The sequence below is a fragment of the Panthera tigris genome, chromosome F3, assembly GCF_018350195.1.
Source record: "Panthera tigris isolate Pti1 chromosome F3, P.tigris_Pti1_mat1.1, whole genome shotgun sequence".
NCBI classification, from domain to species: domain Eukaryota; kingdom Metazoa; phylum Chordata; class Mammalia; order Carnivora; family Felidae; genus Panthera; species Panthera tigris.
The window spans coordinates 15,657,956-15,682,955 of NC_056678.1; the positions used below are offsets into that span (position 1 = coordinate 15,657,956).

The 25,000-nt window shown below is 39.3% G+C and overlaps 1 protein-coding gene across 1 annotated transcript; it reads right to left on the bottom strand.

Moving 5' to 3' along the window:
* Nucleotides 1-3,202: 3,202 nt before the first annotated feature.
* TNFSF4 (TNF superfamily member 4) lies at nucleotides 3,203-24,604 on the bottom strand. Its single transcript, XM_007084028.3, has 3 exons — nucleotides 24,452-24,604; nucleotides 8,218-8,266; nucleotides 3,203-6,182 (listed from the first exon to the last, which is right to left on the bottom strand). The coding sequence occupies exons 1-3, from the start codon at nucleotides 24,602-24,604 to the stop codon at nucleotides 5,833-5,835; spliced, it is 552 nt and encodes a 183-aa protein (XP_007084090.3). The 3' UTR covers nucleotides 3,203-5,832.
* Nucleotides 24,605-25,000: the final 396 nt, after the last annotated feature.

A 25,000-nucleotide genomic window follows, 5' to 3' on the forward strand; every position in this document is an offset into this window, starting at 1 on the left:
CAATCATTAGGTCCAATTTTTTGCTTTACAGATCCATTTTTTGCTTTACAGACATCAACACTTGGTTTCTTATTTGGTAGCCTGGCTTCTAGCTTCTTCCCACTCAGTTAAGACCACATACTATGGTAAATACCTAGTGAAAAGAAACTATTTCATATTTGTATTTAGATTTCTAGTATCCAGCACAGTAGGCACATGGTAACATACAGTAGAAATTCAATAATTATCTGTGGATGAATGGTTAAAATATTATTAATTATATAAGGGATGTCATATAAGAAATCTACTGATTCTCATGCTGGTCTCCTTATCTTAGGAATTCAGTACTCTAAGAATGAAAATTCATAGGGAAAATTCTTTTGGACTTGCACATGTCTGCTTTTTTAAAAAATGTGTATTTGATGAGTAATAAAAATGAGATTTAACTGTAAATGGAATGAGAATTGTTTATTACCAAAAAGAAGTGTTTTGCATCAATTTTTAAGAGTTTAAAATAGTAGGAACATGATTAAGGGTACATAAATGGTATTCATGAAAAAATATAAAAATCACGTGGCACATTTTATCCACGTATGTTAGGGGCAGAATGGATGATAGACATGATAACAGCAAGTATTGGGGGCTTAAGAATAAAAGAAGATTAAGAATAACAGCTCATTTTCATTTCTAATGAGGAAAAAAAATATCACAAAATGCCTAGCACAATGCCTGATGTAAAATAGGAGTAGAACAAATTTAGGTTGACTGCTTGACTATTGCTTGATTCATAATAATGAAGATATTTTACAAATTAAAAGATTCAAGTTGCCTTAAAGAATGGTCATAGGACTATAGAATGTTACCTCTTAAAATTCATTATAAGGGGAAGATATAGATTGTCATATCCTAAAAATCTCTAAGGTAACATATTTTCTTATTAATAAATAGTGTACCCTAAATAAAAGTAGACAGCTGGACTGAAATGACCTTTAGAGATTACTTCCTGCTTATATTTCTACAATATCAAGTCTTGTTGATTACTTTTTTATTTTGTTATTGTTCTTCTTTTAACCTCAAACCTCAAAAACCAAAGGTCAAGACAGCATAATCAGTAGGAAAATGAAAGGTCTTTTATATACATCAGCAATAAAGAGAATGTATATGAAAGTAAAAGTATTTTCTCAGCTTTAACATGACTCCAAGGAAACCCAAATGCTGAAATTCTGTGCTTCAGCTCTTAGAATCCCTCTGTTTTCTACCACAGATGGGCCATGAAAAGATAAACAAAGTCAACCAGTTCCATTAACCAAAGTGCTGGTCGGGACCATGTTTAACTGTGCTCATGCACAATGGCTTCAGATATCTCAAGGACTGTGGCAGAAAGCTGAAATACCCTGGATGCTTAGCATCCTCTTCCTATGTCAACTCCCTGCCAGCTTCCAGATAGAATGCTACCTTAATTGTCCCCCCAGACACAGTCAGAACTAAAGGTCCTTACATGCCATGCCTTCAAGATTAAAAAGAACCATCCAACCAGCTTTTGTTGGAGGGGGGAGGGGAGTGGTGGTGGTAAAGCATTAATAGGCTTCATGTGTCAGTTCTCCTCAGTAATAATTACATTTAAATTTTACCCATATCCTTTCATGTCTTGATCCCATGGATCACAGATTGAATGAGTGGCTATGACAGCCACCATGGCTAGTTACTAGGAACTCTAGAGAGAGGTTCCAAGCCACCCACATACTCTGTGAGTGAGGCTACTGCCAGTGAAAGAAAATTATAGATAGATAGATGGATAGATAGATAGATAGACAGACAGAAGTAGGCAATTTCAAAGCACTGCCAAAAATTTAATTTTAGAAACAGGTTATATTTAAGGCAAAAACAAATAAATGTGCAGAGAGATTGAAATCCCCAGGGATTATTTTTTAGTGCTCATAACATCTCAGGTTGATATTTTTTTAAATACTACTTTTTAGAAAATTGTAATATTTTAAAAATGACCCAGTATAATCTTTATTACACATTTACTTTGAATTTAATAAGAAAACTTCTATATGTCTTTTTCTGAAAGTATTAAAAATGTGGCTATCATGAAATTTCTTTTTCTCATTTTTTCTAGTTAAAGTAATTTGAAGCTTTTGTTAAACTGACAGAAAGTAATATTCTCCTATGAATTGGGTCAAAATGAAAAAGTGACATTGACAAGAACTTAGACTTTTTCCAAAACCGTGATAAATTCTTCTCAAAAACCTGTGTTTCCTTTTGTAAGACACGATCCAAAATTCTCAGCTTTGTCTTTACACCTCCAGTATTTTATCCTTTAACTACCCATTAATCCTATCTCCCACAATGACCAAACACAAATTCCTGTCTTGGAAAAATAGAATATGCTCAAACAAAGAAATGAGTGAATGAGTGCCATAACCATAGTGGTAGCTCCTTGTCCCCAGAAAACACCATGAGAAGTCCTACCCCTTTGCCTTTGTACATACTGTTCTTCCCCAGCTATGTTCTCCTTCCTTCTTCTCCAGTCTGAATCCTACAAGGCTCTTCCATTATGCTTCAGTGATCTCTCATACTAAACCCCCATAGTTCTTTTATTCCTTTGGCACTTAAAGTGACTTTTGTAAATTAATAGTTATTAGGTATTGAGACCAACCATGTTTCAGACAATATGTTGGGTACTCTCAGGGTCACAAAACTCCAGAAGGTATGTATTAATATCCCCATTTTACAGATAAGGAGAGTAATAAGGTTTAGGATGTAATTACTACTAAAGAGAAGGGACATAATACTCAAAGAGATCATCCCAGGTTTAGAAATGAGGCAAGAATTCCTGAGAGAAAGAAGAACAGTACATAGTAGAATTGTATTTGAATCAGTCTCATGAACAAGAAGAGGAGCCCTAAGGACTTCTAGTGAATATCTTTTCAAAAGCAAAGATGGAATTTGGATAGTTGTATCCCCGGACATAGTTCCGATGGCTGAAATTGGAAGCAGTTAGGAAACTGGAACACGTGCCCCATCCTTCCCTCATCAAGGAATTAGCTGATCATAACAAAGAAAGGAAGAGAAGGATAAACAAAAACTGCAGCACTTTAGCCAGTAGTGAATTCTGAAATCTTTTATTTGTTTCCATGTAAATATCAATATTATTATTAGCTATATTATTAATATCAATATTAATACTTCCTGAGAGCCAGAAAAGCACTAACTACAAAATTATGTCTTAAAATAGGGGACCTGCCCAGTATGCTTAAGAACGAATTATGATTTTGGATCAAGATTGGAATCCCTTAAGCCATCCCCTAAACAGAAAGTTACTAAGTAATGATTGCAGCTGCTTTTTGGAAGAATCCTCAAGAAGGCTGAGTGAAGATGTTAGTTTGTCTAAGAAAAAAAAATCCAAGGCTATACATCTTGACTCACAGCAACCAGTATGTAGACATTTAGTATGTACATTCACAGTTAGCACTATAAGATTCTAAAATGATCATTTAACAGGAGAGGAAAACAGGATCCAAAAATGGGAAGTTACTTGCTTAAGGTCACATAGCTAGTTACTGACTGAATCAAATTAGGTTTTCAATCTCCTGACTTTTCATTCAGCTCTCTTTCCACAAAACTTTGTTGTCTCCGAAGAAGGGTTAATTATCTTTCTGAAGGAATGACTTAAAGAGGACAAACATATTTTGATGGGTAGAAGTGGGAGAGGGGGTGAAGCTGGCGCATGGCAAAATAAAATCCCTGCATGGCCAAAGGAGGCCAGCATGGGAAGAGCAAGCCACGTGTACCCAAAGGGAGTGGGCATCTGTGAGGAAGGACCATGACACCAAAGACAGTTAACCCACAGAACAATTATGCTTAGGCCTGGAATGTGCATGTCCAGGAGAAATATAGTTAGACATTTCAAACTTTAAAAAGTAAATATATATATTCTTAAATATTATCTAAGTCATAAACATTTACTTATTAGATATCACCCATTGAGTAACTTCAACTTTGCAGACCATAGTCAATAACAAAGAAATACACATACACGCACGCACACACACACACACACACACACACACACACCCTACACACACTGACACACACAGATTTAAATTCTCTGAGTAGTTAAGACAAATGTCATAGAGTATCTTGCTCAGAACAATTCATGTAAAGCATTTAGCCCAATGCCTGGTCCACAGCAGACCCTCCACTGTTTACCTATGATTATGCTCATGGTCATGATCATGATCATGAGTATGTGAGTGCCTTGGCAGCCACTCAGAGCTTGGTTACTCTTATGCACAATTTCTCTTATTTAGCTTCTTTTTATGATGCATCTTTGTTTAGCTTCTCTCCATAACAGATTAAAATAGAGGGTGCAGGAACATAGGTGGACATAGATAAAACACATGGAAAACTGTGTTAAATAGATAGGAAAAAGTCAAAACGTAATTGAGGCCATTTAGTGTAGGGGCACACTGTCTTCCACCTTTCTGGGGATCCTGAAGATATCACTGTACAATCACTGTGATGACACAGAACCATCCAGAAAGATTCTATGTTATGTTATACACTCTATTTAAAATGGGAGAAAAACATTTGCTGCCATTTAAAAATTTTATCAAAAATTTGAGTTCTTACAAATCATCTGGAAGTTTGTCCACAGTGCCATAAGCCTGATGCATCAAGAGGGATGTTTAAATTAAAAATAAGTGGATCTTTTCCCCTATTGGTATTGGCTGATTATTGGTCATTCTAGTCTCAATTATCAATGTGAGATCATATATGATATGATGGTGTTTGTAGACAGATGTCAGTATTTTTCATATAATAGCTTCTCAGTGTCTCGTCAGTATTTTTCATATAATAGCTTCTCAGTGTCTCAACATAAATTTGTGTTTAAGAAAAGAATTGCTTCATTTTTTAAACTAGCAATGTGGTATACATGTACAAGAAATGGAGCTGATTGTATATTCAGCATAAGCAGGAGAATGCACATGGGTTGCTTTGCCTCCTGCTTATGTCTTTTCCTTCCCAGACTATTTAAATTCTTACTGACTTTTACCCTGAGATGTCCAGTTTCACTGCTCTCCTATGCGATAAAGATAACCCTCACAATAAATTATCTTGCTCTCCCGAGTTTGGAAAAATCTCTTACAGTTTTCCTGAAATTTCTGATTACATTTTTCATAGCATCTTTGAAGGGAAATCTCTATTAATTACATTGGAGGCTGGAAAAGCAAAGTGGCAAAGAAAAAAAAAAAAAAGCCCAGAGCACAGAGTATTCTTTAGCTGGCTGTCTTCAAGTCCTGGCAGCTGTTCTCAAGATGATTTTCCTTTTGAACTCCACCAAATGAGAGAAGTATTTAGGTACTATGCAAATAGCAACTAATTTCATCTTGGAGAGATACCACCTTTGACAGATTCATGTCCCCTTCCTTTGTCCTCTTCATTTTGATAAAGCCAGATGTCAAATTTCCAGCAAAGGGTAGTCAAGTGTCTTTTTCAATAAAGAAAGTTTATTATGACAATTTCCTGATCAATAGAAATAATGTGCCTTAAGGAAGGGGCACCTATTTTCTCATTTTTGTAGAGGTAACTAGTAAGCTTGAGGCAACCATCAGGGATGAGGGATAGGTGATTTAGAAGATGTGAAGATAAATAAAGTTAATTCGTATGTAAAATAAGTTTTAAATATCCCTGAGTTAGGGGATCTGCTTCAGGTCACATCCCGTGTGGCCATATATGGGGGCTAAGCTAGGACGACTTCTCCACTCCCACAGAAGAATCAGAGTCCTGTCCAACCCCAGTTCAGTGTTCTTGCTGGTGCCAGGCTTAGGTGCAGCCCTCAGGTCCTCAGTAGGCACAGAATCCACCAGGAGTTTGAAGAATGACAATCAATTCCCCACCATTCACCTGGATGTCTTTGTAGGCGGTATTGTGAGTGGTCACGTTAAAGTAGACTTTGTCCTTAAAAGCCAGATGGGCCACTCCAATGGAGTCGACAGATTTGACATTGCTCAGGGAGAAGAGAGGTTTCCGACCCTTCCGGTAATAAAGGCTGAGGCTGAGCTCCTCAGAGAAGTAGCCCTTCAGGGAGATGAGATAAAACCCATCACAGTTGATGATGATTGAGTTGTCTTGCACCTTCATGGTTTCATCCTTGTTTGGCGATGTGATGATGCAACCTGTCCCATTCCCACACTCTAAGGAGGGGAGGGCAAGAAGAAAAAAAAAAAAAAAAGAATGATTTCTTAGCACAGCATTGGGCAACAATCTTCCAGTACATCTAAAAACATATGAAGAGAACATGATCGGGAAAGATTTTTGAAAAGAATAAAAGAAGGAGAGCATTGTGTTTCCACATGAGGGTTGGAGTCTGCTTTACCTGGGGAATGGAAGAAGAGGCAAAGCTAATACTAGTGGCCAAGAGGATTTCAGAATGGAGCTGGATGCAAAAACTAACAGGTTAGAACAATTGGCAGTGGTCGCAACAGACCAGTGGCAGGAAATGGCACTTCGAAGTTTCTCTGATTTTTCAAAACCAGGAGGTGTTGCCACTTCTTCCTTTTTCTTCTCCTTCCTTTTTCAATGAATAGACAAGGGCAAAGGGTAGCAGGAGTGCCCCTGCCCAGGGCCTGCACACCCCGTTCACACAAAGCAATTGCTCTTAATGCTGCCCTATCCTCTCTCCACCTGACTGTGAAGTGCAAGTTTGCCACATGCCCTGGGCACTGGACTTATCAACAGCATTTACTGTAATCTAGTTTTATTTGCTTTTTTGTTTCTCTAAATGGCTAGCTAGGGGCGCCTGGGTGGCTCAGTCGGTTAAGCGGCCGGCTTCGGCTCAGGTCATGATCTCACGGTCCGTGAGTTCGAGCCCCGCGTCGGGCTCTGTGCTGACAGCTCAGAGTCTGGAGCCTGTCATTAAGCCTGTCATTGTCACTACCATGATCATCCCATGATGATTTTTATCAGTTACCAATCCCAGCTTTCAGCAGAATACAGGTTGAGGATTATTTAGGCTCATGCAAATGAGGCTAAGAGCTTCTTTGCTAGCAGTCACTTAAGTTCGATAATGCTGCCATGCCCAGAATGTCTGTGGGCTCAGTTCTGCTCGATACAATGTAGGTGGAAGAGTTCAAGAACACAGACCTGCTTCTCCATTTTACCTTTTTATTGCTAGTTTTTCCTGGAAAGTGCTTTGGGGAAAGTTACTACCACAGGAGAGAGAAGATAAAGGATGGGGGAGGACACAGATTGATAGCTTTGGTAGCTTTGTGTAGGGCCATTCCAAGTGTAAGGCAAAAAGACTAAATTTCTTTTATTTCTACCTCAGCCACAATATCATTGTGAATGGCCAAGCAACCACATCTCAGATTACCCACTCTGGCCCATGTCCCTTAGTCATAGGAAAGAATAGTCCCCACTCTTGGGCACAATTCAGTTAATTCTTGATTTGCATCAGGCCCAGGTGGCATAGTTTAAATTGAAAATGAAGACCACTTTTGGAGGGCAAGATATACTTCCCTTCAGGCAAATGAAGGGAATGAATGAAACAAATGAATATCCATATAGAAACTACTGGTGATTGTCCTAATACTAATCATGGATCCAAATAATGCTCTCCTAATAGTGGATCACCTTGCCTTCATATTTGGGACCTCCCAACTCTCATTAAGACAGAATATTGTCCTATAATCAACTTAGTGGGAAATGATGTGTCAGAAAGTCATCCTTTAGTTTTCTTACCTACGAAAAATGAGAATAATTCCTATTCAGAGGTTTCCTGAGAGACATATAAAGTGATTAATAGTGACAAGCATATATTTGGTAACTAATTACTCCCTTTTATTCTTTATACATTTTCTTTGTCCCTAATGAAAACAGCATGCAGGCTCTAACAATTGCAGGATTTCATACTTCCCAAAGAATAGGAAGAGATCCTGTTTGGGGGAAGAAATTAAGAGACTAGAAAGAAGATTCATTTAAAAGCGTGAATCAGGGGCACCTGGGTGGCTCAGTCGGTTAAGCATCCAACTCTTGATTTCAGCTCAGGTCATGATCTCAAAGTTTGTAAGATTGAGCCCCACATAGGGCTCCATGCTGGCAGTGTGGAACCTGTTTGAGATTCTCTGTCTCCTTCTCTCTGTGTCCCTCCCCTGCTCACTCTCTCTCTCAGAATGAATGGATAAACATTTTTTTTTAAAGAAAAACATGAATCAATTGAACAATACTTACTGGTAAATTGTACTTTGATACTTTGAATTGGAGGATACTGAGGTGGCACCTGATGGAGGAAAAAGGATATATTTTTAGGAAAAAAGGTGAACAAATGAAATTGACAAGTCATATCCTATGAAGCAGAAATGCAGGAGCTATAGAAGGAATGACTTGATGAGAGACCATTTTTTCTATGAAGATTAGACCCAGACTTGTACCTGCTCCCTTGCTTTTCTATAACATTTCCTAAGATGAGCCAGGAGTATTCTGTCATGCAAGCATCTAAGATCTGTCCTCACCTCTGCCAAACCCATCTCTAGTATATTGTTTTGTCTCTCTGAGCCCCCCTTTCCCATTTTGGATAACAGAGCATTTAATAGTCATCTTGAGAAATCCATTGAGTCATAGAGATCCCCTCATGCAGAAGGCTGTGACCAGTCATTCCACCATGGCCACAAACTCCCAGGATGCACTGAATTCTGGAAGCTTCCTGGCTACTTTTTCTTTCACTGCAACACAGGAGTAAGACTATTCTGTCTTCAGATCATACGGGCCATAGAAACTGGTCTAATCCTTCAGAATTCAGTGATTTGAGTGCATATATTTCTAACATTGGCTCTTTCTCTTTTGTTTAATGGCTTGAAAAACCTAACTTGAACCAAGCGAGTACTCAACAGCAAGAGAGGTAAAATAATGAAGAAAGGAAGCCTGAATAAATGAAATGTCTATAGTAATATGATGGTTAAAAGAACAAAGCAGTTCAATATGGAGCAATCTCCAAAATATATGAAGTGAAAAAAAGGGGGCAGAATCATGTATAAAATATATTACCATTCATGTTAAAAAATATTAATAATGCTTGTATGGGCATTAAATATATCTGAAGGAATTCTCAGAAAACGGATCATAAATATTGCCTCTGGAAAATGGAATTGGAAGCCTGAGGTCAGGAATGGGGGGACACTTACTTTTCATGGTCTACTTTTTTTATATTTTTAAAATTTTGTACCATATGCTTGTATTACCTACTAAAAAAGGAAATTAAAAAGAAAAACAAAAAGCACCACCTATTGCTCCTGCCTGGAACAACATCTCTTCTCACAGATTATTTTTGGCAAGACATTTTGCTCAAAGGCATGGTGAGGGATTTGTTTTCATACCCTGGGGTGTGGAATCCCTGCTTCCCACTCTCCTGGCACACCAGTGGCTGCAGTCAAGCGGATTCCACTGGGGACTGCCCACACACGAGGAATCCCCTACTTCCCTTCTAAGCCTTCTCATCACAAGCCTTACCAAGCTGAAACCAACAGGCAGCGTAGGAAGAAGGGAGAGACTTTCTGAGAGCTGCCAGTGGTAAGCACATGGAGAGAGCTGTTGATTTAGGATGATTTGAGAGTCTGTCCCCTCCATGAACTGTTTGTGACAGCTAAATTAGTATCCTTCATGCTTAAGGCAATGTTCTGGAAGAGGGCCTCTCAAAGGGCATATTACATTATCACCATAATCCCCTGGGTAAATAAGTGCTCCCAATGCTCTCTAGCTGGTTGGTCCCAGCATGAATGGCCACATTTCAGCATGTAGCAATTGGTTTTAATGTCAGCGGGGCAGGTACAGTGTCATCCCAGGCAAGTTTCATAACTTTCCTAGAAGTCAGTTTTTTCATCTTTAAAAATTACCAGAAGATCACAGGCATTTCTTCCAGCATTAACTGTCCATGATTTGGATTTTAAAAGTTGCAGTGCTAAGTCAATTTTAATAAAAGAGAAAAACATGAAGGCTCTTCGTCCAAGTTTACATCAAGCTCTGAGATCTAAAAGCCCTCATGACTTAATTATTTGACTGATTCTCCAAACGCTCCCTGCAAATCAAAGGAAGTTCTGAATGTTTTGAAGTACCCTTACGAAGTAGGGGTGGTTATAACCAAGAGGACATTCTCTGAGACCAAGGAAAGCCAACGTGACTTCCTCTCTAGGGTAGATCTAACAGAACTCCAGGCTCAGGTTTCCTGTTTCTTCTCCTGAAGATTGACCAGTATTAGACATTTATATATTCTCAGAAGTTTTCTTACTGGCATCAATACCATTAAGTCTAGGAAATGTTGTAAAATAAAATAAGATTCTCCTTCTTTCCTCTTCTTCTGTGCGCTTCCACTTTTCCCTTCGTCCTCCATATTTGATTCTTCACACTCACTACCCCACTGCCCTGAACCACCCTCCCAACAGACCCTCCATAGCCTGGCTCCAACCTCCTTGTCAAGCTTTATTGCCACACATATCCTTTCCATGTCATACGCTCTAGCCAACCATTTTCTCCAATCTTTTTGCCCTTGACTAGAGCCTGGTAGGATGAGACAGAGAGCACAGACTTGGGAGTCAGATTCAGTTCAAATTGTGACTTATCTAGCTCTGTGTATTTGGAGATATTATATACTATTTCTGAGCATTAGTCTTCATCTGTGTGAAACTATGGCATAATAATTGCTATTGGAATGTTCCAGATGACTGTGAAGTTTAAGTAAGATAACATGTGAAAGCACCCAGCAATCAGGCTGGTGAGCATTTGAAATATATTTGCCTCCTTTGTTCTCTCTGCCAAAAATGTCCCTCCATCTGTGTCCATCCATCAAAATATCACCACCTTCAAGGCCTAAATCAGGAAATGATTTTTGGCTTCTGCCCTCGCACAGTGAGTGTTTAAAGTCACTCTGTTCACATGAATGTTTATAGCAGCTTTGTTCATTATTGTCAAAACTTGGAAGCAGCTAAGATGTTCTTCAGTAAGTTAATGTATAAATACACTGTGATATATCCAGACATTGGACTCTTAGTGCTGAAAAGAAATGAGCTATGAAGCCATGAAAAGACATGGAGGAACCTTAAATGCATATTACTAAGTGAAAGAAGCCAATCTGAGAAGGCCACATACTGTATGATTCTGAATACAGAACATTCTGAAAAAAGACAAAACCATAGAGACAGTTAAAGATCAGTGGTTGCCAGGTGTTAGGGAGCAGGGGGAGATGAGTAGGTAAGTACAGAAGTTTCAGAGTAGTAAGACTATTCTGTATGACACTGTAATGGTGGGCACGTGCCATTATTCATTTGTTAAAACCTATAAAATGTGCAACACGAAGAGTGGATCCTAAGGTAAAAAACAAAATAAAACAAAAACTCTCTATTGACTTCCACTCTACCACCATACGTCTCATCTGCTCTACAAGACTATTTAGCTGTATGACCTTGGGAAATTGGTACTAACTTGCTGAATTTCAGTTTTTTCACCTATAAAATGGAAATAATAAAATCTATATCTTAGAGTGAAAGAAGATTAAATAATACAATGTTTGTGAATTTTCACCATATGGCCTGGAATATTGTAGCAGTCGACAAATGTCAGCTGTTATTTTCGGATGCACATGGAAGACAAGATCCATGTCATGTTCTTAATTTATTCAGCACAACACTACTCAAGCCTTATATATGAGTATGAAATGAAGGAATTATTAAAATAGTGAATAAAGACTATCAAAGTCCCTGAAATATTAGCTCTTTGGCTCTCGTAGCCCAAAGAAACAGTACAAAAGCATCTGGGCCTAATGAGAAAGAATTACCAGAAAACAATCAGAAGATATTTATTTTACCCACATACAAACAAACATGGTCTTTTTTACCATGATGAAAAGCAAAATCCTCAGATCCTTTCCAGATACTAAAAGAAAAGGGAAAATATCAAAGGTCTCAGAGAGCTTCCATGTAAGAACAAGCTATAGAACAAAGCTTCTTCAATCTGGAAAGTCTGAAGAACCCACATCATTCTCAAAGGTGAAATCCAAACTCATGTAGGTCAAGCACATCAGAAAAAGTATAGTCCTGATGTTGGAATGAAGTGGTCTCAGAAGCATAAGTATAAAGGAAATCGTTTCCTTGATGCGAACAAGAAATGTTTGTTCTACTGAATTATTTGGTAGTTGATTGAATAATATGATTGTCATATTATTTGGTGGTTTGAAACAGCATCAACAATTACTGAGTATCTGCTGTGTGGCAGGCATTCATTCAACTCTGGGAACACAAAGGAATAGAATACACAATTCTTATTTTTGACAAACATATGCCAGCTGAGGAAATAAAACCGTCCCTCTACATAAAACCTTTGGGAATCATCAATAGACAGTGTATGCGAAAAAGTTCCAGAGAACAAAAAAATCACTGCAGGCTTTGGCAGCTCAAGGAGAAAAAAATAGGACAGAGGCCTTGAAAGAGAGAAAGGGACCAGATAAGCAAAAGACATTCTATGGAAGAAAGGTCTAGAAATGAGACCATTCTTGGTATTCAAGAAAAAAAAATAAAAATTCACTAAGAACTTACAACATGCCATGCATTAGGTTGTTCTTTCTCAGAATCATTACCTCATTTGCTGCTCAAAATAATCCTATTAACTATGAATAATAACAACCCATGTTTTGCAGATAGGAAAATGAGAATCAATGCTCTTAAGAACTTGCTCACAAATAAACAGGTATTAACTTGAATTTGGTTGAACTCCAGTCCCTGATAATAACTTTTCACTTTATCCTATATTATCTTAAGAGTAAAAAACAAACAAACAAACAAACGGAAAACACAAAACCTATGAAAACATTTGTCAGAGGGTCAAAGATTAATTTGAATTATTTTCATCATAATACTAATGAGGAATAAATATTAGGTTTTACACAGTTGTCAAAATATTCATATATATCTCAAAATATCCAGAAGTTCTCCAGAAACAAAGCTCTTCAGACAACTCTACAAGGTCGTCTGTATTGTACAGGTTGGCAAAATTTCTAGTGAGGCTCTGATTAGGTTCAGTTGTCCTGGCATGGAGCAGCAGGCCCGTGAACAAGTACAAAGTAGGTGGCAAGCAGGTGCTGCAAACAAGAGCCAGAATTAGGTCCATTCCTGGCCTCTCTTAGCATCTTGAGCACTGAACTGTCCAAGAACATGGTTGGGACATGTCTGATGACTAGAGTTTACCTAGCAGTCTGTACCGAGTTCCCAAAAATGTGATGCTTCATTCAAGGGCTCATCTTGGGAGAGTGTGAGTTTCTAATTCTGACTCACTGGGATGTGGCAGGAGGCTGCCACCTTTATACTCATTTGGCGTTTGTCCTGGAGAGGGGCATCTGTGGCAGGAGGGAATGATAGTCATCAAATATGAAAGCAGGAAGTGGGCTCCACACTTACTATGTGGGCCTTGCCCTTCCTCACTTGATGTCAGGCTACAGTGTCAGGATCCTACGTGGGAGTGCGCTGGGATGTAAATCAGTGTTGGATGGTGGGGAAAGCGATCTCTAAGGGGGACTCCCCAGTTGACCATGCCATCTCGCACTGAATGTGAGCCTCATCCACCTTGGGCTGCATGTCAGTAGAGAACTGAGAGATCATGAAAGCACAACCTCACAAGCTGTTGGTGTATGTCTCAAGGAGCCTCTGAAAAGAAAGATGGAATTTTCCATACTTAACTCATTACAGTAGGCTGGGGAGGTATACTCTCATCCTGCTGCATGTGTGTGTGCACTCGGTGGAAACAGCCTCCTTGCAAAGGGAAGGGCCCGCCTCTGATCGGGGAAGTTCACGAGCCCACTCAGAAAGGAATGAGAAGAATGGGCAAAAACTGGTACTTTGGCCAGGGAGGCTTCTGTATTCATAAAACCATATCCCCAAAGGTACATTTCTTAGAGATGAAGAGGTGTGGCCTTGAAAACCTCTTCTAATAAAGAGTCTTTTGTGGGGGATTTAATGAACATAAAGAAGAGCCGTTTTAATTGTCGTCCAAACACTTTCTCTTGCTCCTCCCCACCTTTCACCGTGACTGCTGGCACCTTTTTGCTGTAATTTTTCTCCTACTATTTATTCTCTTCCCAACTATACAACCCATGTGAAATCCTAATGTAGCCTGCTTTCTCTAACCACTTCCACTCTTCCTGCCAAACTTACTTAGTAATGGAGATCTCTCAAAGAGCCATTTACTGAACCTCTCGTAGCTCAGAGAACAAGAACTGTGGTTCCATTGTCCTCAGTGCTTAGCAATTAACAGATTCCTAAGAGAAATCCAGGTGTTCAGGTAAACAACCAAATGAAGCATAAGCATCCAGGTGACATGAACATACCTTCAAAATTATATGACTGACCTAAGACAACCAATTATATCCCCAAGGGAAGGGTATTCTTGTATCTGGGTTTCCCTTTCCAGATTAACTGGGGAAGTCCTTAAAGTACATTGGCAGAGGAGTCTACCAAAACGTTTCTAAGAACACCCTTCTTCACCCCAATGATTAAGTCTCCACCATAATATCCTTGTAGAAGCTTAGTCTCTAAGCAACTGGAAGGTTCTGTTAACAATGTACCCACTGTATGATTATGAGTCTTACAATGCATCAAACATAATGGCATTCAGTAAATAATGTTTGCTGAGCTAAGGTGGAACTTAGCCCCTTAGACTATGCCCAGACCTTAGCTAGTGGCTACATAATCACATAATCACATAGAGCTGACACTGGCTGTAGCCAACATTATACACTGCTCAAGGTTTTTTTAAATTGCCTCATTCTTCCTTGAGTACAAAGGGAATAGCAAAATTATCACAAGCAATATATTTCTATTTGAAGTCACTCATTCCCCATTTCACTTGCTATACAAAAAGGAGGGATTGTTGCCTTGGGAGGGCAACTTAGTAGAACCGGACAAGGCATTCGTCTGGGAATAGGAACACCTGGGTCTGGTTTGAAGCCATCTATAAGTCCCTTCTCTTTCTCAGTTTCTAATTTCCTCATCTTGATGTCCAACCTCAGTTAAACTGATGGAAGAAGCAGTAAGAAGTGCTTATTCACACTGTGGAATAAACAATGCCCATGAACTCTTCCATGTCAGAGATTCAGCAAATCACAACATTCAAGAGAAACCCTGGGAGATTGGGTGATAAGAAGACCTTTGAACAGATCTTTTCAACACAATAAATCCCTCTTCCTTAATAAAAGCAGTAGGTCTCCTTCTCAAGTGACTCCTTCTGATGGTTAGTGAACAATCAAAGATATCTCTAGTGTTCTTTGTGCAGTGAAGCTCTTAGCCTCATTTGCATGAGCCTAAATAATCCTCAACCTGTATTCTGCTGAAAGCTGGGATTGGTAACTGATAAAAATCCTCATGGGATGATCATGGTGGTGACAATGACATCTTAAACTAAAGCCTTTCCTAATAGGTATAAAGATAGGTAGGTAGGTAGAGATATAGATATAGATATAGATATAGATATAGATATAGATATAGATACAGATATAGATAGTGGAATATTATACAGCCATAAAAAGGGTAAGATCTTGCCATTTACAACAATATGGATGGACCTAGAGGGTACAATGCTAAGTGAAATAAATCACACAGAGAAAGGCAAATATTGTATGTTTTCACTCATATATGGAATCTAAAAAACAAAATGAATAAATAAATAAAAGCAGAATCAGATCTATAAATACAGAGAACAAATTGATGGATGTAGGGGGTTCAGAAAAATGGGTTAAGGGGAATAGAAGACAGGGGCTTCCAGTTATGGAATGAATAAGTCATGGGAGTAAAAAGTACAGGAATATATGGAGATAGGTGGTGAACACAGCAAATGTATAGAGAGGTTGAATCACTCTGTTGTACACCTGAAACTAATGTAACATTTTATGTCAACAAAACTTGAAAAGTTTTTTTAAAAAAAACTAAAGCCTTTCTTTTAAGGAATGGAAGAGAAGTAAAGCATCTAATGCAAAAGAGGAGTGTGCTCACTTTATACTCCCAGTCAAGAAACCAGGTACTGACATAGGTAGATAGCTTTCTGTGAAGCTTCTTACTGAAGTTTCTCACTGTACCCTATGTGGTTATCCAGTACGTCTCACACACTGTTATTGCTTCTTTAACCATATTGTTTCCCCACTGTGTTGGAAACTCTGGGAGGGCAAAGAAGACCATATCTCACTCACCACTGTTTCCTCAGTGTCTGACAGGAAAATAATAACCATAGATATTGTTAAACAAGTAAATGAATAAGAGGTTTGTAGGGGTTTGAATAGTGTCACACACACACACCCCCCCCCCCACCTTTCATGTCCATCTGGAAGCTCAGTTTGTGACTTCCTTTGGAAATAGGGCCTTTGCAGATGTAATTAGTTAAGTTAGCATGGGACCAACTAGATTAGGGTGGGCCCTAAATCCAATATGACTGGTGTCCTTAAAGCAAAAGGAGAGGACACAGTGGTACACACATGGAGATGGTGAGGTGAAGACGGTGACAGAGCTTGGGGTAATGCAACTACAAGCCAAGGAAGATCAAGGACTCCCGGGAGTCACCAGAAGCCAGAAAGAGGCAGGGAAGGACTCTTCTCTAGGGCCTTCAGAGGAAAGACTTCTCTATGGCCCTGGAAAGACTTTGACTTTGAACTTCTACCATCCAGCACTGTGAGAAAATACATGTTTGCTGTTTTAAGACACCTAGTTTATGGTAATTTATCATGGCAGCTCTAAAAAACTAACACATTATTGAATAGGTATTTACAAGTAGTGGCAAATCACACTTTCACATTAAAGTAAATCTTTGAATCAGAGTCTGACGGAATTACAAAGGCCTAGGGAGATTATGTAGTCTAATCTCCTTATAATTTAAAATAATAATAATAATAATAATAATAATAAAAGAGAGAAAATCGGGCTCAGAAAAGAAAAGATGAGCTAGTACCCAAATTGAGGTCCCCTTTCTCATCTATGAATATACCAGACATGCAATATTCCATCTTATAAAAACAACCATAAGGTATTATGCAACTGTTAAAGCTTCATTGATCGTGTTACCTACGTTGGCATAAATAGATTTAACTCTCTTTTAGAAAAGAATCTTCCTCCTCCATAGTAGGTCATAAATCTTTCCCTCAATTTCTCCTCAAAAACTACGAATGCCAGAAAAGGAAACAAATTTTAAAACAGCCTGACAAAATTTGTAAAGCCAAGAGTCATGGAGTCTTAGCCAAGTGTAATGGAAAGAGACAGGACTAGAATTTAGACCTCGTCTTAATTTCTAACCCTGACTTTTCTATGTAAACCTAAGCAAGTCTCTCAAGCCTCACATTTTCTCATTGAAAAACTGGACACAAATATGTGTGTAACTGCCTTCAAGGTAGTAGTGAATTAGTGAGGACAAAAGTACAGAAAAGATCTGCAAAAACAAGGGGCTGTTATTGGAAATAGCAGTAGGAGTGACAGCCCTCAGTTATCCCTCCAAAAAGATCTTGGCGTTCCCAGTCTTCATTGTACCGTATACAGGGCCAGGTTAGGAACTTTTGGGGAGTTTGAAGCTAAAAACACTAAGCACCCAACACATGAGTATTTCAAAATTTATTTTATATACAAAACATACATTTATAAATTTATAAAATATATAAATATAAAATATATATATTTTATATATACTTAACTGTACAGTATGTGTTTTACAACTTATTTTATAACCCATCAGGTTTTTATATTTGCCCTTAATGACTGTTTTTGCTGCTTGCTTTCAATTTTTTATGACACTCTCATCTTCATCCAGATCTTTGATGGTTTCTCTGGCTCTGCCATAGCTATACCTACAGGAAAGCCCAGCCCTGAGGGTACACCATTTAAACTCACTGGACTCTCACTCCCCACATATACAGTTTGCATTTAGGGAATGAAGGAAGCATTACTATCATATATAATGCTCACTACATTAGTGTTGGGAGAATTAAAATTGAGTCTACTGTCCATTTTTCTATCGGTCAGAGTATGTTCTTAAATAGCATTTACATGTTACCAAAGCTAGACAAATTTATACAATTAACAAGCCACCTAAGCTATATCTTAGAATGAAAGGTCTGTGGAAAGCAAATTTGATTATGCTAGCCCTATCCCCAATGTTTCCGGTATCATGAAAAAGATGGCATGCTTTTTCTAGACGTAATTTTCGACTCTATTTGGCAACCAAGTCATTGAAGAATTGGATAAAATATACCAAACTGGGGGGGAGATGGAATAGGCATGTTCTAAGTGTGTCATTTTAGATCTCTGAACCACTTTCGGATGCTAACCTGATAACACTGTTATGCCTTCATAAATTTCTCCCCTTTGCTCTTCTTTTCTCCCACCCAGTCGTGGGCTCTCACTTAGAAATCTATGTTCAGAAATGCTAGCATTATTACAAGGGTTTTGGGACTTGTTTTTAAACCTAAAAATTACAGTAGCAAAGTCAGTGTTCATGAAGCTAAGGTTAACCTTAACTCTGATACGCTTTCTGAGGTCACGGGGTGTGCATACATGTGTATACATGCCACAAAGTAAACATTTTAGTGGCCCTAGCCTTATGGAAGCATGTTCATGAATAATAATAATAATAATAATAATCTTAGCATTTACAAAGCTCTGCAACACAACATTTGCTCCTCACAACAACCAAATTCTGATTTTGGAAATGATTAAACTGATGCTCTGGGAATTTTACAGAATTTACCCAGGGTCATGAAGTTAAAAGGCTGGACTGAACCAGTCATCTAGTTTCTGGTCCAGCACACTCTCTCCTGTATACCAACAGCTCCTCCAAAAGTTTGCGATGTTTTGTAATTTCATGTAAGGAAGTGTTTTGATTCCTTCATCTGGAAAGATACGGACATCAAAAGTATGGATGGTTACAAACAAAACACACAAGCTATAGGGTGTCAGGACCATCTATTTCACCTGGGACTGGGAAATAACCTTTCTACTTTGCAGTTCAGTTGTTTATTTTCACTCACCAAACATAACATAAAAACAATATTGCAGGGGCGCCTGGGTGGCTCAGTCGATTGAGCATCCGACTTTGGCTCAGGTCATGATCTCACGGTTCGTGGGTTCGAGCCCCGCGTCAGGCTCAGTGCTGACAGCTCAGAGCCTGGAGCCTGCTTCGGATTCTGTGTCTCCCTCTCCCTCTCCCTCTCCCTCTCCCTCTCCCTCTCCCTCTGCCCCTCGCCTGCTCACATTCTGTCTCTCAATAATAAATAAACATTAAAAAAATTAAAAAAAAGAAAACAATATTGCACATGGCTTCTCTAACCTAGATGTCTCCAGAAGATTAATGTTCATTTTCTATGAATGAAGAATCCCTGAAGAGTGGAAAGCTGCAGTTTCTGTAAGAGTGAAGGGCACAGAAGTAATTGCTACTAAAAGAAATAGAATTGGAAGGGCAGGATGGTCAGCCCTGGGCAAGGCTGGGTTTACTTGGTGCTGGTAGTTAGGGGCTGACATCAGAGAAAAGGAATCAGGAGATTATACTCTTGGGTCTATACCAAGCTTTCCAGATCTCCCATGCATGTGTGAATATGTTTGTTTCTGTATCTGTATATGTATGTGACATTTTCCAACCATGATCTCTCCAAATTACTCTGTCCTATTTTGAATATGTGGGTGAGAACATGTAGCTAAAATTTTCATTTAGGAAATATCATCACTGTGTAGAACATATATCTAAGTTTTTCACTGAGAAACTATCATCACTGTGTAAATAGTCAACAATATTAGGCCCCCGGTACTGTTCATCCTCTTACACATGGATCAGCACTTAGCTTCCTGAGAAATAGGCTCTTTAAAAATAAATAAATAAATCTGAGAATGGTTAGTTTTACTGTGGTGCCCCCTAGTGCCATATGAGATTTGATTCTATTTCTGTATTTGCCAATAAGTAGGCCACACAGTAGAGAAGCGAAATTTGGAGAAGCAACAATTTTAGTAATGTTTCCTGTATTTTCTTTTAATAAATAAATGTGCCCCTTGGCAAGAGTGACAAGACCCTTTGTGATCTGCCCCCGCCTAAGTTTTCAGCCTCATCTGCCACTTTTCCCTATGAACACTTCAACCATTCTGAACAAGGAAGCCTTCTGCCCCTACCCAACACCGTCTCTCTTGTCTGTTTAAAGAATTTCCCCTCTTTCTTCTAATATCAGCTGAAGCATTACCTGATCCCTGAGCTTCTACCGTCTCTGAGTTTATGGGGTTTTATCTCTAGATAGGCTATGTCTAATGCCTGCTCAAAAATCCAAAGATTCTGTATGTTTTTATCAGTACCTCCCCTAAAAACCTGAGAAATATTTAATGACAAATCAGTTCAATCCTTCAGATGTTTCTTTTCAATTCTCACAGAATTGTTTATGAAATGCAAACTCAGTTGTATCAGAAATCACTTATTTGCATGTTATTAAAAAAAAAGAATTTCTAAAAACTTGTTAGGTTGCATGGGGACGCATTTAAATTGAACTAATCTGAGACAAGATTTTTCAGGCAAAAACACCTCTTTTTCTTCCTAAATGATACAAATAAACGTCCAAGTTATAGCCTGACATTTCATCAATAAACTGTGAATTCTAATCCTGAGCATTGTTGGTACAGAAGAGGTCAATTCACTTTCCAAGCATCTCCACTTTTGTTCTTCCCACCAGTAAAAGTGGAAGGAATGTAAAACTTTCACTGGGGGGGTTGCTGAAGAATCATCACTAAAAAAGGGCACCTGGGTGGCTCAGTCAGTTAAATGTCGGACTCTTGATTTCAGCTCAGGTCAAGATTGAGCTCGGTGTCAGTCTCCGCTAAGTGTGGAGCCTGCTCAAGATGTTAAGATGATCTGTCTCCCTCTTTCTCTGCCCCTTCCCTGCTCACACATGCAATTTTGCATGTGCGCTCTCTCTCTCTCTCTCTCTTTCTTTCTCTCTCTCTCTCTTCTTCTATCTCAAAACAAAATTATCACTAAAAGCCCTCACCTATATAGAGTGCTATAGTGAAGGTGGTATAAATCTCATAAGAGCCCTGGCTTCAAAAGCCCTGAGACACATGGATATAATTTACACAAACTCCATGCTTCAAGGGTCAACTTTTTTCTGCCATTGTTCCCAGATGAAACTACAGATACAATTGGGAGCCTGATATTTTAAATGGTAGTCCCAATAAATATCTAAAAATGTCTATTGGCTTTAGTGACAGAAGCACTCAATTTTATAACTTGTGTCATGAATATTCTTCTAAGGCATCCACTTCTTTCCCCTTTCTAAATAAGGCATTTAGCTAACCCATATTAAGTTATCTGATATGTGTATGATATGTGAATAAGTACAAGTTACAAATATATGTGCAAATTTGATTTCCCCCAGTCCCTTCTTAAGAAGCATAAATCCATAAGCTTAGACACAAAAACCTGTTTACTTATATTTTGTATTTCTCAAATCCTCATACCCATTCTACAAATATATATATGAACTACATACTCACAGGATATCGAGCTGTAAGAGATCTTTCTGTTCATGTGATCCAACTGCCTTGTGTTAAAATGAGTAAATCAAGGCCCAAAGAGGGAAGTTACAGAAGGAGTGGGTAAGATCTATCTTTCTTTCTCGCATCTCAAAAACTCAAACTTCTGCTTTTCACGTAAGTAAATAAAACTCAACAGAGTGGTGAGAAAACAAAAGGTTATTAAATAAACTTGATTGAAGAGAAAGCCCACTGTCAAATGAAGTTTAATAGCTATATCTGTATTTTTTTTACAGACCTATACATGTAGGCAGTTATTTTATAAAGCTAAAAGTTAAATCTAGGAAATGAAGAAAAATCATGATTATGTTCCAAATATGTTTTCCTGCAATAAAATAGATCCAGTTTAACTGGAAAAATGATCAGCATTTCAGCTCAATTTCACCCTTTAAACACATCACTGGCATATCATGTGGTTTTTTTGTTTTTTATTTTATTTTAGTGAAAGAGTGTGTGTGAGTGGGGGAGAGGAGGAGGAGGAGGAGAGAGAGAGAGAGAGAGAGAGAGAGAGAGAGAGAGAGAGAGAATCCTAAGCAGGCTTCACGCTCAGCATGGAGCCCAATACAGGGCTTGACCCCATGACCCTGGGATCACGACCTGAGCCTAAATCAAGAGTCAGACACTCAACTGACTGAGCCACCCAGACACCCCTGAAATACCATGTTTTATAAAAGTAGGGGTTTGATTTACATCACCACCAACCCCATCCTTCAACCCCATTTCAACCAAAATTCCAAATAGTCTTATCAATGAGTTTAGGAAGGCTACCAGTCTATGTCCCTTTTTCAACAGCTACTCTATACCCTTCTCTCCTCTCTCTCTCTCTTTCTTACATGCACACTCACACACACACTGCCGCCACAACCATTTGATCAAATTCCAGGGAGAATACACATGACCCATCTATGCTATCCTTCCCCCTAATAGACTAAATGAGATTAAATGTAAGGACCCATTATGCTGCCCTTGGTCCTACAACAGTACAAGAAATTATGTTAGCTAAGACAGTCTAGCTAAGAAATAAGAAAAAAAATTAAAGGTAATGTCAAGTGAAGAATTTCAAATATCTGTGCCAGAAAAAATTTTGTATCCTGAGTATATGAGAGCACATTTCTTGAGAAAACAGCTCTAACATACCTCCTGGGTCTTTGCTTCCATTTCTGTGCCAGGACCACAGAAAGCTAATTCTCTCCTAGCGATGGGCTCACTGTGAATTCGAGCATCCTAGAAACTCGTGCTTATGTTTCCTTCCAAGCTCTGTTCACCTAGTCACTGGGTGATTTGCCAGAAAGGACCCCTCTCCTTCTCAGCATCTCCTAGGTATTGACAGTCCAGGGTGGCCCTGCCACCAGCTGGCTATAGACCTGTTTCACCTTTTTCTCTTTCCTGCTCAGAGCCCTGGTGCAATTGTTGAGCCTTGACTGGGGCCATCTGTCTTGTCTTTTTATCATCCCACGGTGTAAGGAAATATGTAACACTGTGGTTGTTTGAAAAGCACTCTCAGGGCTCCTAGACCTGGTGAATGCACTCAGCTGTTCTATTTTTGGTCATTCTCTTTGTTTTCTTCTCAGAAAAGCCTAATTCCGGTCTATGTCTTAGGCATCCTGCCATGGACACGTTGCTCCTCCCCCAGCCCTCCCCTCTAATCGCCTACTCTAATTTCACGCAAGGGGCTCTGCACAGAGAAGGAAATGTGTGGCAGGATGAAGAGAGGACTGGCACCTTGTGCTCGCTGGTCTGCAGACCTGACATGACACCAGCTACGCTTCTGGAATTTAGGAACATGAGCCCTCTCTGCGGTACAGTGATCACAACCGCACTCCCGCCGGCCTCTATACACCAAAAACCCCTACTTCCGGTAGACAAAGACAAGCCCAGGCATTGGCTAGGACTCTGCTTATCTTCTCCTGGTCTAATTTAAAGTACCCAGTCTCTGACATGGCCATCAGAAATGAAAGCTCCTACTGTCTCACCTTTCCCAGGGAGAGGCTTTTCCAACCCAAAGCAGCCTGCCAAGGAAACAAGAATGATCAGACTGGCCCCAACAAGGAACCATGGGAAGATTATACATTTATTTCCTTTTCAGTGGAATCTCTTGTAGTCAAGAGCATCCTTAAAGACCTAATAATGTTTGTAGTTATAAACAAGTAAATGTAAAAAATAATGTAAAATGGATCAGAACAAAGAGAAGGAAAAAGGGAAAGAATATCTGCATTAAGTGGGGGAAATACTTAGAAAGGTGATCACCCACTACACAATGCATTGGACAAAGTGGGAAGAAGACAAAGTGATGTCTGTAGGTTGTGACTGGCAGAGAATAGCTGAAATACAATCTCTGATTAAGTTGGTGGGGTCATCATTTGGCCATGCATGCATATGCATGTGAACATGCACATCTCCGCCCTTAAAAAACACAGGTTAGCTATTTAAAGGAACTTAATGTTGGTACCTTCAGCATTCTTCAAAAAGCAAATCACCTATGGGGTTTATGAATGCAGTGGAAAGGTGGAACTGGTCCCTTTCTTATTTCCTTTTTATATTAATCCCCTGATCAGATGCTTACTAGCAGAATGGGTAAAGCAAGTATAGCAGTGGCTCCATGCTTCAAAGCGACAGCTCATAAAGGAATGTCAGGATTCTTGCACTGCGAGGAAAAGAAGAATCCAGAAGCAGTGCCCATGCCCTACCTCCACTGAGCCCCACCACTGCCACTACTGAAAAGAAGGAAGGAAAAGAAAGACAGGAGGGTGTTTGACCACACTTTACAATCACTGAGGGGCAGGTCGGGGGGCAATCAGGAATTTTGACATCAGACTATTTCCAAATGACTGTAGCTGCTGGAGCTACCATCATCACAAGCTGGAGGAAACAAAGGGCCCAGTGGAGCATCTTACCTGGGAAGCATAGAAGTGCAGGCAGATGTAGGTGAAACACAGGAGCAGCCCCAGCCCCTGAATTACAGCCGCCACCAGCAATAGCTTGTTGCTCTGGAATCTTCGCCCTGGTGCGTTTCCCACATTCTCATCCAGGGGTTGGACCCCTTCCATCTTCACAATCGGGATGCAGGGAAGATGAAAACTGTAACAAAGGGGAGCCTGATGGAGGACTGACCTCTTCCTCACAAAGAAGGAGGGGAAGGGAAAACAAAGCTTATCAATCAGAAAATACACAGAGGTCCTGGGACCAGAGATAAGAGGCAATTGAAAGAACAGAGCACACTCTCTCAGTTTTAACACTGCAGCTTCTGCAGGCAGGCGGGGGAACTTCTTTGTGACTAATCTGAATTTCCCCTTTACTTTCTTTCTTTTTTTTCTCTGGGCTAACAGGGAGTTGTTTTTGTGGCATTCCAGTTCTGATTTGAGTGACTGCGAAATGACAGTCATAAAAGTGTGCTAATTTCTTAATTTCTCATTGCACCAGTAACCAAATTGTGGGTCACTTGA